The following is a 12,359-nucleotide window of genomic DNA, read 5'->3' on the forward strand; positions in this document are numbered from 1 at the left end:
GTTGGTGGCGCTCTCAGCGGCTGACGCGCTGCGCTCTTCGCCTCCAGTTGGTGGCGCTGTCTCCGGTGGGCCTGCTCCGCTCTTCCCCTCCAGTCGGCGGCGCTATCTCCGGCGGACCCGCTCCGCTCTTCCCCTCCGGTTGGCGGCGCTGTCTCCGGCGGACCCGCTCCGCTCTTCCCCTCCGGTTGGCGGCGCTGTCTCCGGCGGACCCGCTCCGCTCTTCCCCTCCGGTTGGCGGCGCTGTCTCCGGCTGACCCGCTCCGCTCTTCCAATCCGGGTGGTGGCGCTATCTCCGGCGGACCCGCTCCGCTCTTCCCCTCCGGTTGGCGGCGCTGTCTCCGGCGGACCCGCTCCGCTCTTCCCCTCCGGTTGGCGGCGCTGTCTCCGGCGGACCCGCTCCGCTCTTCCCCTCCGGTTGGCGGCGCTGTCTCCGGCGGACCCGCTCCGCTCTTCCCCTCCGGTTGGCGGCGCTGTCTCCGGCGGACCCGCTCCGCTCTTTACCTCCGGTTGTGGGCGCTGTCTCCGGCTGACCCGCTCCGCTCTTCCCTTCCGGTTGGCGGCGCTGTCTCCGGCGGACCTGCTCCGCTCTTCCCCTCCAGTTGGCGGCGCTGTCTCCGGCGGACCCGCTCCGCTCTTCCCCCCCCAGTTGGCGGCGCTGCATCTTTAAGTCAGGCACGGTCTTTTTCCGACCGTGGCGGCCCAGGGAGAGCGGTCACGAAATGAACACGTTAGTATCTGCTGGGAATCACTGCAAATAATTTGTGGTCAACACAGTAAGAAGTCTCACAACATCAGGTTAAAGTCTAACAGGTTTATTTGGTAGCAAAAGCTAGTGGCGTTTGCTACCAAATAAACCTGTTGAACTTTAACCTGGTGTCAGACTTCTGACTGTGTTTACCCCAGTCCAGCGCCGGCATCTCCACATCACTATAATTTGTGGTGCCAGCGGGGCGGGAGGTCGAGGCTTCAGCCTGGAGCCAGGCCTCTCCTGTGGGAAATGGCCTCGGGTTTTCCTGAAGGGGTTTGGGAGGAAGCCGCGCTCCCAGGATTAGGAACATAATCCAGCCGGGATCGCACTGAGAATCTGTGACCAGTGGAATACTGGGCTGTAAACACTGTGTAACTATTTACACTAATGTACACTAAGTCAGCTCACAGTCTCACAACACCAGGTTAAAGTCCAACAGGTTTATTTGGTAGCACCAGCTTTCGGAGCACTGACCTTTCATCAGGTGAATGGGGGATTGGGTTCACAAACAGAGCAGTTATAGACACAGACTCAATTACAAGATAATGGTTGGAATGTGAGTCTTAACAGGTAATCAAGTCTTTACAGCTGCAGGCAATGTGAGTGGAGAGAGGGTTAAGCACAGGTTAAAGAGGTGTGAATTGTCTCCAGCTGGGACAGTTAGTGAGATTTTGCAAGCCCAGGCAAGTCGTGGGGGTTACAGATAGTGTGACATGAACCCAAGATCCCGGTTGAGGTCGTCCTCATGTGTGCGGAACTTGGCTATCAGTCTCTGCTCAGTGATTCTGCGTTGTGTGTCGCGAAGGCTGTCTTGGAGAACGCTTACCCGAATGCTGAGTGGGCTGAATGCCTTCGACTGCTGAAGTGTTCCCCAACAGGAAGGGAACACTCCTGCCTGGTGATTATCCAGCGGTGTCCATTCATCCGTTGTCGTATTCTCTGCATGGTCGTCTCCCCAATGTCCTGGATTCACTTGATGAAGGGGCAGTGCTCTGAAAGCTCATGCTACCAAATAAACCTGTTGGACTTTAACCTGGTGATGTGAGACTACTTACTGTGCCTACCCCAGTCCAACGCCGGCAACTCCACATTATACATTAACACTGTAATGAAGTCACTGAAAATCCCCTAGTCGCCACACTCCGGTGCCTATTCGGGTAAACTGGGGGAGGATTTAGCATGGCCAATGCACCTAACAAGCACGTTTTTCGGACTCTGGGAGGAAACTGGAGCACTCGGAGGAAACCCACGCAGACGTTGGGAGAACGTACAAACTCCGCACAATCACCCAAGCTGGGAATCAAACCCGGGTTGCTGGCGCTATGAGGCAGCAGTGCTAACCACTGTGCCACCGTGGTGCCCTATGTGTGGACAAAACCAGGAACCCAGCAGAAAGCCGAGTGTTTGGCAAAATAGATGTAGAATTCGGAATTGCTGAGACATGGACAATGTATGTGACATTATAAAACCAGGGATCAAAAATGTCAGGGAGAAACATGTAGTTGTCACTGAAAGTAAGGTGAAGTCACCCTAACCCCAGATGACTGTAGTCCGCTCTCCCCTTTAAGGTGATTTTAACCTTAGGATCGCCGTCAGGCATGGTTGAGCTATTGCTTCTTGGCCTTTTGGCTAAGATCAAGTATAGTTTCTGTTCTTAATCAGTTTAATATATGTCCGAAAGACACGCTGGTTAGGTGCATTGGCCATGCTAAATTCTCCCTCAGTGTACCCAAACAGGTGCCAGAGTGTGGCAACTAGGGGATTTTCACAGTAACTTCACTGCAGTGTTAATGTAAGCCTACCTGTGACACTAATAAATAAACTTTAAAACCTAAATATCTGATATGTCCACTATCTGGGGGCCAAATATTAAATTGATTTTTGGGACAGTGAGGTGGAACAGGGGCTTGTTTCTTCCACTCTAAGCATCAACCTAGTCTTGCAGTGTCTCCAGGAATGGTGCACCCATTCCTCTTCGGAGAATTTTTAAAGTTTATGGGTGGTATGGTGGCACAGTGGTTAGCACTGCTGCCCCACAGCACCAGGGACCCAGGTTCGATTCCCGGCTTGGGTCACTGTCTGTGCGGGGTCTGCACCGTGTCTGCTCCGGTTTCCTCCCAGTCAGAAAGACGTGCTGGTTAAGTGCATTGGCCAAGCTAAATTCTCCCTCAATGTACCCGAACAGGCACCGGAGTGTGGCGTCCAGGGGATTTTCACAGTAACTTCATTGCTGTGTCAACATAATCCTGCTTGTGACACTAATAAATAAACTTTAAAAACCTTAAAGAAGTCAGGACCTTCACAAATAATCTCAGCCGGTATGGGAATTGAACCCACGTTGTTGGTGTCGCTCTGCATCATAAGCCAGCTTTCCAGCCAACTGAGCTTCCTCACCCCACCAACCCACCACCATTAGCAATGCCAGAGAATAGAGCTCACACATTAGTGCCTGCAATCAGAAATGTCAACATACAAAATAATTTGTGAATGACCTGCCACTTGGCGCAGTATTTAGCTCTTGTTGCAACAGTTTGTTGTTTAGTTGTGACAGTTTGTTTTCATTGTCCTTTTTGCCCTATTCAGAATCAGAGCTGGTACAGCACAGGAGGTCATTTGACTTATTTCTATGCCCGCTCTCTGTAAGATCTAGTCCTAACCCTCCACCTTTTCTCTGGATCCCTTGCGAATTTGTTCTTGTCAGATAATTATCCAATTCCCCTTTGAAAGCCACAATTTAATTATAACTCCGGGTCCCTGGCAATGCATCCCAAATCCTCACTGCCTGATGCGTAAATACGATTTTCCAAATGTCACCTCTGATTCTTTGCCAATCACCATAAATTGGTGCCCTCTGATTCTCAACCCTTCTGCCAATAGGAACAGTTTCTCCCCTTTAAAATTAACAGGGGTCCCAGTTAAAAATTAACAGGGATCCGTTCAGATTCCTCTTGATGTGGATTTCTCTTTTTTTTTTCCAAGGAGACCAGCCCCAGCTTCACCGGTTTACTGATGTAACTGTCTTTTACCCTGGCAGCATTCTTGTAAATGTTTTCCTACTTCAGTTCCTTCCCATCCTTCCTAAAGCCCAATGTTGAGGCCCAACTGACGTTTTATACAGGTTCACGAAAACTTCCTTGTTTCTATGTTATTTGTAAAATCTAAAAATCCTTCTGCCTTATCTCAACCTCAGTAAGAAGTCTCACAACACCAGGTTAAAGTCCAACAGGTTTATTTGGGAGCAAATACCATAAGCTTTCGGAGCGATGCCCCTTTGTCAGATGGAGTAGTTTGGGTAATGGGTCAACTACTCCATCTGACGAAGGGGCATCGCTCCGAAAGCTTATGGTATTTGCTACCAAATAAACCTGTTGGACTTTAACCTGGTGTTGTGAGACTTCTTACTGTGCTTACCCCAGTCCAACGCCGGCATCTCCACATCTTATCTCAACCTGCCATACCACCTTCAATGACTTGCGCCTATATCGCCCCAGGTCTCTCTGCTCCTGAGCCCCTTTTAAAATTGTATCCTTTATTTTATACTGACTCTCCTCATTCTTCCTATCAAAATATATAATTCCAAACTTCTCTGCATTGCCAAGAACAGCTTCTTCCCTGCTGCCCTCAGACTTTTGAATGGATTTACCTTGCATTAAGTTGACCTTTCTCTACACCCTAACTATGCCTATAACACTACATTCTGCACCCTCCTTTCCTTCCCTATGAACGGTATGCTTTGTACAGCGCGCAAGAAACAATACTTTTCACTGTGTTAATGTGACAATAAATCAAATCAAATACCGTCCATTCCACTAACCTATATCCTCTCACTGCTTCACAATACTTCCAAGTTTTGCCTCGTCTGCAAATTTTAAATGTGTCTTGTCTTCTCTGCTCTTGTTAACTGAGACTGTTGAGACATGTTTTAATATTTTTCTTTTCCCCTGGTCAATCCACAGCCCATTCTAGCCCTCCTGAAATGTTTGTAGAAATCCGATAATCAAAGGCGTTTTTATTTGCAATTTTCCCATTCGTTAATGGTGAGTTGCCGACTCTGCAGACTTGCTCACTCATTAATATCTTGCCCTGATGCAGGCATGCCTCCCATTGGCTGATGACAGGTTTCTGGTTGTCGCAGTTATGTCCAAGACAGGGGCCGGACGGCCTACAGGGTCGAGTGGAAGATGTGCAGAGCCAGGTGAAGGAAAGATTGAGGTAAGTTCATTGTCCAAGTGATTGACTAAATTTGGGTAATGGGTCAATATCTTTAAAATAAAAGTCATGAATCCCAAAACCCCCCATCCCTCTCCTTGAAGTCGCTTAAATCCTATGTTTTTGACCAAGCTTTTGTCCAAATGTCTTTGGCTATGTGTTAGTTTTGTCTGATTATGTCCCTGTGAAGTGTTTTGGTTCATTTTACATCGATGTTCATGTCTTAATGTTAATGTTCCACCTCACCTTGGCTTTCCTGAACACCATGTAACATTGTCTACACAGATCTGATAGTTGGAGCACTACACAGCAGTCAATCAATCACAATTCACCTCTTGTGATTGAAATAATTATCTCCAAATAAGAGTGCCTCTTCTCTGCTCCTGATAGTTTTGACAGCAGCTTCTATATCCTCTCACAGCTTGAGGAAGCCCAGAGACCATTAATGTCTCCTGGAAAAGTAAAAGGATCAGTGGGGAATAAATGGCCAAATATTTTTTGAATGGAATATGGTCGCAGTTGGCAAGACCAACGAGTACTGTCCGTACCCAGCTACCCTTGAGAAAGTGGTGGTGAGCTGCCTTCTTGAACCATTACAATGCCTGTGGTGTAGGTATTCTCCAAGAGTGCTTTTAGATAAGGAATTCCAGGATTTTGACCTGGTGACAGTGAAGAAACGGTTATATATTTCCAAGTCAGAATGGTGTGTGATTTGGAGGGGAGGTGGTAGAGTTTGAGAATTTGGGAGGTGCTGTCGAAGGAGCCTTGGCGAGTTGCTGCAGTGCATTTTGCAGCTGGCACACACTACTGCCACGGTGCACCTGGATGGTGTCGAACCGCTTGAGTGTTGTTGGAGCTGTACTCACCCAGGCGAGTATTCCATCACTCTCCTGATGGTGGACAGGCTTTGGGAAGATGGGAGGTGAGTTACTCACTCCAGAATTCCCAGGCTCTTACCAACTCTTGCAGCCAGAGTGTTTATGATCCAGTTAAGTTCCTGGTCAATGCTAACCCCCTCCCCCACCCCAGAATATGAGGATTCAATGGTTGGAACGCTGTTGAATATGAAGGGTTTTTGGTTAACTGTCTCTCGTTGCAGATGGTCATGCCTGGCAGTTGTGTGGTATAAGTGTTACTTTGAATTATCAACTTGAGTATTGCTGAATAAAGAGACATTCTGTCAAACTTTTTCATCTTGCATTCATCAGGACAATTTGCAATAATACCAATGTAGGAGAAAGCACATTTATACTGTTTGAGAAGAGAGCGTTTGTTTCTTTGCTGTACCCATCACTCCTGATAGAAGTCTACAAGATTATGAGGGGCATGGACAGAGTGGATAGTCAGAAGCTTTTTCCCAGGGCGGAAGAGTCAATTGCTAGGGGGCACAGGTTTACGGTGCGAGGGGCAAGGTTTAAAGGAGATGTACGAGGTAGGTTTTTTACACAGAGGGTGGTGGGTGCCTGGAGGTAGTGGAAGCGGATATGATGGTGAATTTTAAGGGGCGTCTGGACAAATACATGAATAGGATGGGAATATGTCCCCGGAAGGATAGGGGGTTTTAGTTCAGTCAGGCAGCATGGTCAGTGCAGGCTTGGAGGGCCAAAGGGCCTGTTCCTGTGCTATAATTTTCTTTCATAGAAATCATAGAAACCCTACAGCACAGAAAGAGGCCTTTCGGCCCATCGAGTCTGCACCGACCACAATCCCACCCAGGGCCTACTCCCATATATTTTACCCACTAATCCCTTTAACCTACGCATTCCAAGACACTCAGGGCAATTTTAGCATAGCCAATCAACCTAACCCGCACATCTTTGGACTGTGGGAGGAAACCGGAGCACCCGGAGGAAACCCACGCAGACACGAGGAGAATGTGCAAACTCCACACAGACAGTGACCCATGCCGGGAATCGAACCCAGATCTCTGGAGCTGTGAAGCAGCAGTGCTAACCACTGTGCTACCGTGCCGCCCTTTGTTCTTTGTTCTATCACCACTTCCTTTGGCTTTTGTACCATGAAACCTTTTGTCATTTAATCCCTTCTCCCATCCATCCTATCACAGACCTTCCCTTTTGTTCTTCCTCCCCCTCCTCCCTTTCACTTGCTCAAAACATTTCTGTCTTTGATCAGTTTGATGAAGGGTCATCGACCTGAAACATTAACTCTGTTTCTCTCCACAGGTGCTGCCTGACCCAGGGTTTATGGCCAAAACTTGCTTTGTGTGTCCATGATTCTGTGAGGTGGTGGTGGGAATCGATTATTCCTTTTTCCTCATTTTCTTTCTCCCTACTCAGGCAAATGTTGGGGTACATTTTAAATGCACAGACAACACTTCTGTACCACATTGTTAATCAGTCTGACAACACTAGGTTAAAGTCCAACAGGTTTATTGGGAATCACGAGCTTTTGGAGCGCTGCTCCTTCATCAGGTGAGTGAGTGAGTGGACTGATCTGAGGAAGGGGCAGTGCTCCAAAAGCTTGTGATTCCAAATAAACTTGTTGGACTTTAACCTGGTGTTGTGAGACTTCTTACTGTGCCCACCCCAGTCCAACGCCAGCATCTCCACATCATATTGTTAATGTTGACAAGATGCAGTGGCAGGCTTTTTAGTTCTTTTGTGGGAAATAAGTGTTGTGGAAAGGTCAACATTAGTTTCTCATTCCCAGTTGCACTTGGGAAGGTGGTGGTGAGCCGCCTTCCTGAACCACCATTGGATTCAGGTGCACCTACTGGTTGATACCGGAGATGAGGGGTTTGGATTATGAGGAGAGGCTGAGGAGATTGGGTTTGTACTCGTTGGAGTTTAGAAGGATGAGGGGGGTTCTTATGGAGACTTATAAGATAATGCGGGGGCTGGATAGGGTGGAGGCGGAGAGATTCTTTCCACTTAGTAAGGAAGTTAAAACTAGAGGACACAGCCTCAAAATAAAGGGGGGTCGGTTTAAGACAGAGTTGAGGAGGAACTTCTTCTCCCAGAGGGTGGTGAATCTCTGGAATTCTCTGCCCACTGAGGTGGTGGAGGCTACCTCGCTGAATATGTTTAAAGCGCGGATGGATGGATTCCTGATCGGTAAGGGAATTAAGGGTTATGGGGATCAGGCGGGTAAGTGGTACTGATCCACTTCAGATCAGCCATGATCTTATTGAATGGCGGGGCAGGCTCGAGGGGCTAGATGGCCTACTCCTGCTCCTATTTCTTATGTTCTTATGTTCTTACTGTGCCATTCGGAAAGTAGTTTTGATCCAGTGACACTGAAGGAATGCTGTTATAGTTACATGTCAGGATGGATTGATGGGGGGAGTTTGCAGGTGGTGATGAGCCCACGGTGGTAGATTCTAAGTGCCAGAGATCGCAAATTTGAAAATGCTGTCGAAGGAACCTTGGTGTGTTTCTGCAGCGCATCTTGTATTTGTTAAAAATTAATCCAAGGGATGTGGGCGTCGCTGGCTAGGTCAGCATTTATTATCCATCCCTATCTGCCCTTGAGAAGGTGGGTGGTGAACTACCTCCTTGAACCATTGCGGTCCATATGGTGTAGGTACACCCACAGTGCTGCTAGAGAGGGAATTCAGGGATTTTGACCCAGCCACAATGCAGGAATGGCGAAAAGTTCCAAATCAGGATGGTTTGTGATGTGGAGGGAGGGGAACATGCAGGTGATGGTGTTCCCATGCATCTGATGCTCTTGTCCTGTCAGGTGTTTGTTTGGAAGGTGCTATCAAATGATGGAGGGAAGGTCATTGATGAAACAGCTAAGATAGTTGGGTATGAGGCACTCCTGCAGTGATTCCCTGGGACTGAGATTCATTGTAGAATACAACATGTTCAGTCCTATGCTCACCCAGTATCCAGGCCTGCATGCTTTATTAGTGCTACTCATTACAGCAAGACAACACGTGGAGACATTTGTTTTTCTTCCTGGTTTTTAAACTTTCCTGCTACTCTGTGTCTTGACAATGAGAATTGTTTAGCATCACAACCAAACCTGACTCGGGCATCACCTGGGATCCTCTCACTCCCTGCAGAACATAAGAACTAGGAGCAGGAGTCGGCCATCTGGCCCCTCGAGCCTGCTCTGCCATTCAATAAGATCATGGCTGATCTTTTCATTGACTGAGCTCGTCTTACCCGCCCGTTCACCATAAACCTTAATTCCTTTACTGTTCAAAAATGTATCTATCCTTGCCTTAAAAACATTCAATGAGGTCGCCTCAACTGTTTCACTGAGCAGGGAATTCCACAGATTCACAACCCTTTGTGTGAAGAAGTTCCTCCTCAACTCAGTCCCAAATCTGCTTCCCCTTATTGTGAGGCCATGCCCCCTAGTTCTAGTTTCACCCGCCAGTGGAAACCACTTCCCTACTTCTATCTGATCTATCCCTTCATAATCTTATATGTTTCCATAAGATCTCCCCTCATTCTTCTGAATTCCAATGAGTATAGTCCCAGTCTACTCAGTCTCTCCTCATAAGCCAACCCTCTCAACTCCGGAATCAACCTAGTGAATCTCCTCTGCACCCCCTCCAGTGCCAGTATATTCTTTCTCAAGTAAGGAGACTAAAACTGTACATAGTCCTCCAGGTGTGGCCTCACCAGCACCCTATACAGCTGCAACATAACCTCATTGTTTTTAAACTCCATCCCTCTAGCAATGAGGGACAAAATTCCATTTGCCTTCTTAATTACCTGCTGCACCTGCAAACCAACTCCTTGAGGTTCCTGCACAAGGACACCCAGGTCCCTCTGCACAGCAGCATGTTGCAATTTAATAATAGTCCATTTTGCTATTATTCCTACCAAAATGGATGACCTCACATTTACCAACATTGTACTCCATCTGCCAGACCCTCGCCCACTCATTTAGACTATCTATATCCCTTTGCAGACTTTCAGCGTCCTCTGCACACTTTGCTCTGCCATTCACCTTGGTGTCATCTGTGAATTTTGACACACTATGCTTGGTCTCCAAATCATCTATGTAAATCGTAAACAATTGCGGTCCCAACACTGATCCCTGAGGCACACCACTAGTCACTGATCGCCAACCAGAAAAACACCCATTTACCCCCACTCTTTGCTTTCTGTTAGTTAACCAATCCTCTATCCATGCTAATACATCTTATGAAGCAGTCTTTGGTGCGGCACCTTGTCAAATGCCTTCTGGAAATCCAGATACACCACATCCACAGGTTCCCCATTGTCCACTGTACATGGAATGTTCTCAAAGAATTCCACCAAATTAGTCAAACATGACCTGCCCTTCATGAACCCATGCTGCGTCTTACCAATGGGACAATTTATATCCAGATGTCTCGCTATTTCTTCCTTGATGATAGATTCAAGCATTTTCCCTACAACAGAAGTTTAGCTAACCAGCCTGTAGTTACCCGCCTTTTGCCTACTGCCTTTTTTAAACAGTGGGGTTACATTTGCTGTTTTCCAATCTGCGGGAACCATCCCAGAGTCCAGCGAATTTTGGTAAATTACCGCTAGTGCATTTGCTATTTCTCCCGCCATCCTTTTTAGTACCCTGGGATGCTTTCCATCAGGACCAGGAGACTTGTCTACCTTTAACTTACCCAACACTACCTCTTTCGTGATAATAGTTTCTAGGTTCTCACCTGCCACAGCCTTCCTGTCATCAATTTTTGGCATGTTATTTGTGTCTTCCACTGTGAAGACCGACACAAAATACCTGTTCAATGCCTCAGCCATTTTCTCATTTCCAATTATTACATCCCCCTTCTCATCCTCTAAAAGACCAATGTTTACTTTAGCCACTCTTTCATTTTATATATTTGTAGAAACTTTTGCAATCTGTTTTTATATTCTGAGCTAGTTTTCTCTCATAATCCATCTTACTTTTCTTTATAGCTTTTTTTGTGGTTTTCTGCTGACCTTTAAAGATTTCCCAATCCTCTAGGTTCCCACTAATCTTTGCCATATAGCTGCTATATAAACAACCTGGCCAATATTCCTTTCTCGAACCCCAGAATTACAGAGCCTAACTATAGCAGTCCTTGGCTGAGTAAGCTGAGTACAGACTGGCTTTGAATTGAGACTTCCTTGATCTCTTCAGCTGAACTGTTCACTGGATAAACTCAATGAGCAACTGGGAGATTTCCTTTTGATGAAATCTGCCTTTCACTTGTGGAAAGTCAAAAAGTGATACGTTAATGCATTTCCCCATTTTCAAACCACACATTAATCAACGTTTGCAACTGGAAGATATTGTTTGAATGAAATGAGTCAAGCTAACCACAGCTGTTTTCTTGATCACGCAGCCGGTTGATTAAATTGTGTATGGAGAAATGGTGGAAGTCATTCTGTTTCATATAAAATTCCTCTGCTGTGCAAGATACCTTGATCAATCTGGGCGGCATGGTGACACGGCGGTTAGCACTGCTGCCTCACAGCACCAGGGACCCGGGCTCGATTCCCGGCTTGGGTGACTGCCTGTGTAGAGTCTGCATGTTCTCCCCGTGTCAGCGTGGGTTTCCTCCGGGTGGTCCAGTTTCCTCCCACAGTCCAAAAGACGTGCTTGTTAGGTGCATTGGCCATGCTAAATTCTCCCTCAGTGTACCCGAACAGGCACCGGAATGTAGTTACTCGGGGAGTTTTGCAGTAATTTCGTTGCAGTATTAATGTAAGCCTATTTGTGACACGAATAAGTAAACTTGATGATTGTTACAGCTAATAATATGCATTTTATAGAAAGAAAGTGCATTTATATAGCGCCTCTTATGACCGTAGGATGTCCCACAGTGCTTCATGGGCAATGAAGTAGTTTGGAAGTCCAGTCATTATTGTAATTCAGGGATACATGGTAGCCAACTTTATGCATAGCAAGGTCCCACTGACAGCAACGAGGTAAATGATCAAAAATAAGTGATGTTTGTTGATGGATAAATGTTGGACAGGAAATCCCCTGCTCTTTCTGGAGTAGTACCATGGGATCTTTTTCATCCACTTATCGAGTCATAGAGGTTTACAGCATGGAAACAGGCCCTTCGGCCCAACCTGGCCATGCTGCCTTTTTTTAAACGCCTAAGCTAGTCCCAATTGCCCGCATTTGGCCCATATCCCTCTATACCCAACTTACCCATGTAACTATCTAAATGTTTTTTAAAAGACAAAATTGTACCCGCCTCTACTGCTACCTCTGGCAGCTTGTTCCACACACTCACCACCCTCTGTGTGAAAAAATTGCCCCTCTGGACACTTTTGTATCTCTCCCCTATCAGCTTAAACCTATGCCCTCTAGTTTTAGACACCTCTACCTTTGGAAAAGATATTGACTATCTAGCTGATCTGTGCCCCTCATTATTTTATAGACCACTATAAGATCACCCCTCAGCCTCCTACGCTCCAGAGAAAAAAGTCCCAGTCTATCCAGC

The 12,359-nt window shown here is 46.8% G+C and overlaps 1 protein-coding gene and 1 pseudogene across 2 annotated transcripts in view; both read left to right on the forward strand.

Annotated features, from left to right (window-relative positions):
• Nucleotides 1-653: 653 nt before the first annotated feature.
• The window catches only part of LOC144491685 (hyaluronidase-like), a 62,084-nt gene continuing 50,378 nt past the window's right edge, over nt 654-12,359 (forward strand). For both annotated transcript variants that reach the window (XM_078209856.1, XM_078209858.1), the window contains exons 1-2: nt 654-727; nt 4,841-4,960. In XM_078209856.1, the coding sequence (XP_078065982.1) occupies nt 4,886-4,960 (75 nt within the window). In that variant the 5' untranslated portion in view covers nt 654-727; nt 4,841-4,885. The remainder of the gene's footprint in view (nt 728-4,840; nt 4,961-12,359) is intronic.
• LOC144491997 (U2 spliceosomal RNA) lies at nt 2,358-2,482 on the forward strand (annotated as a pseudogene).

The sequence above is a fragment of the Mustelus asterias genome, chromosome 3 (assembly GCF_964213995.1).
Source record: "Mustelus asterias chromosome 3, sMusAst1.hap1.1, whole genome shotgun sequence".
NCBI lineage: Eukaryota > Metazoa > Chordata > Chondrichthyes > Carcharhiniformes > Triakidae > Mustelus > Mustelus asterias.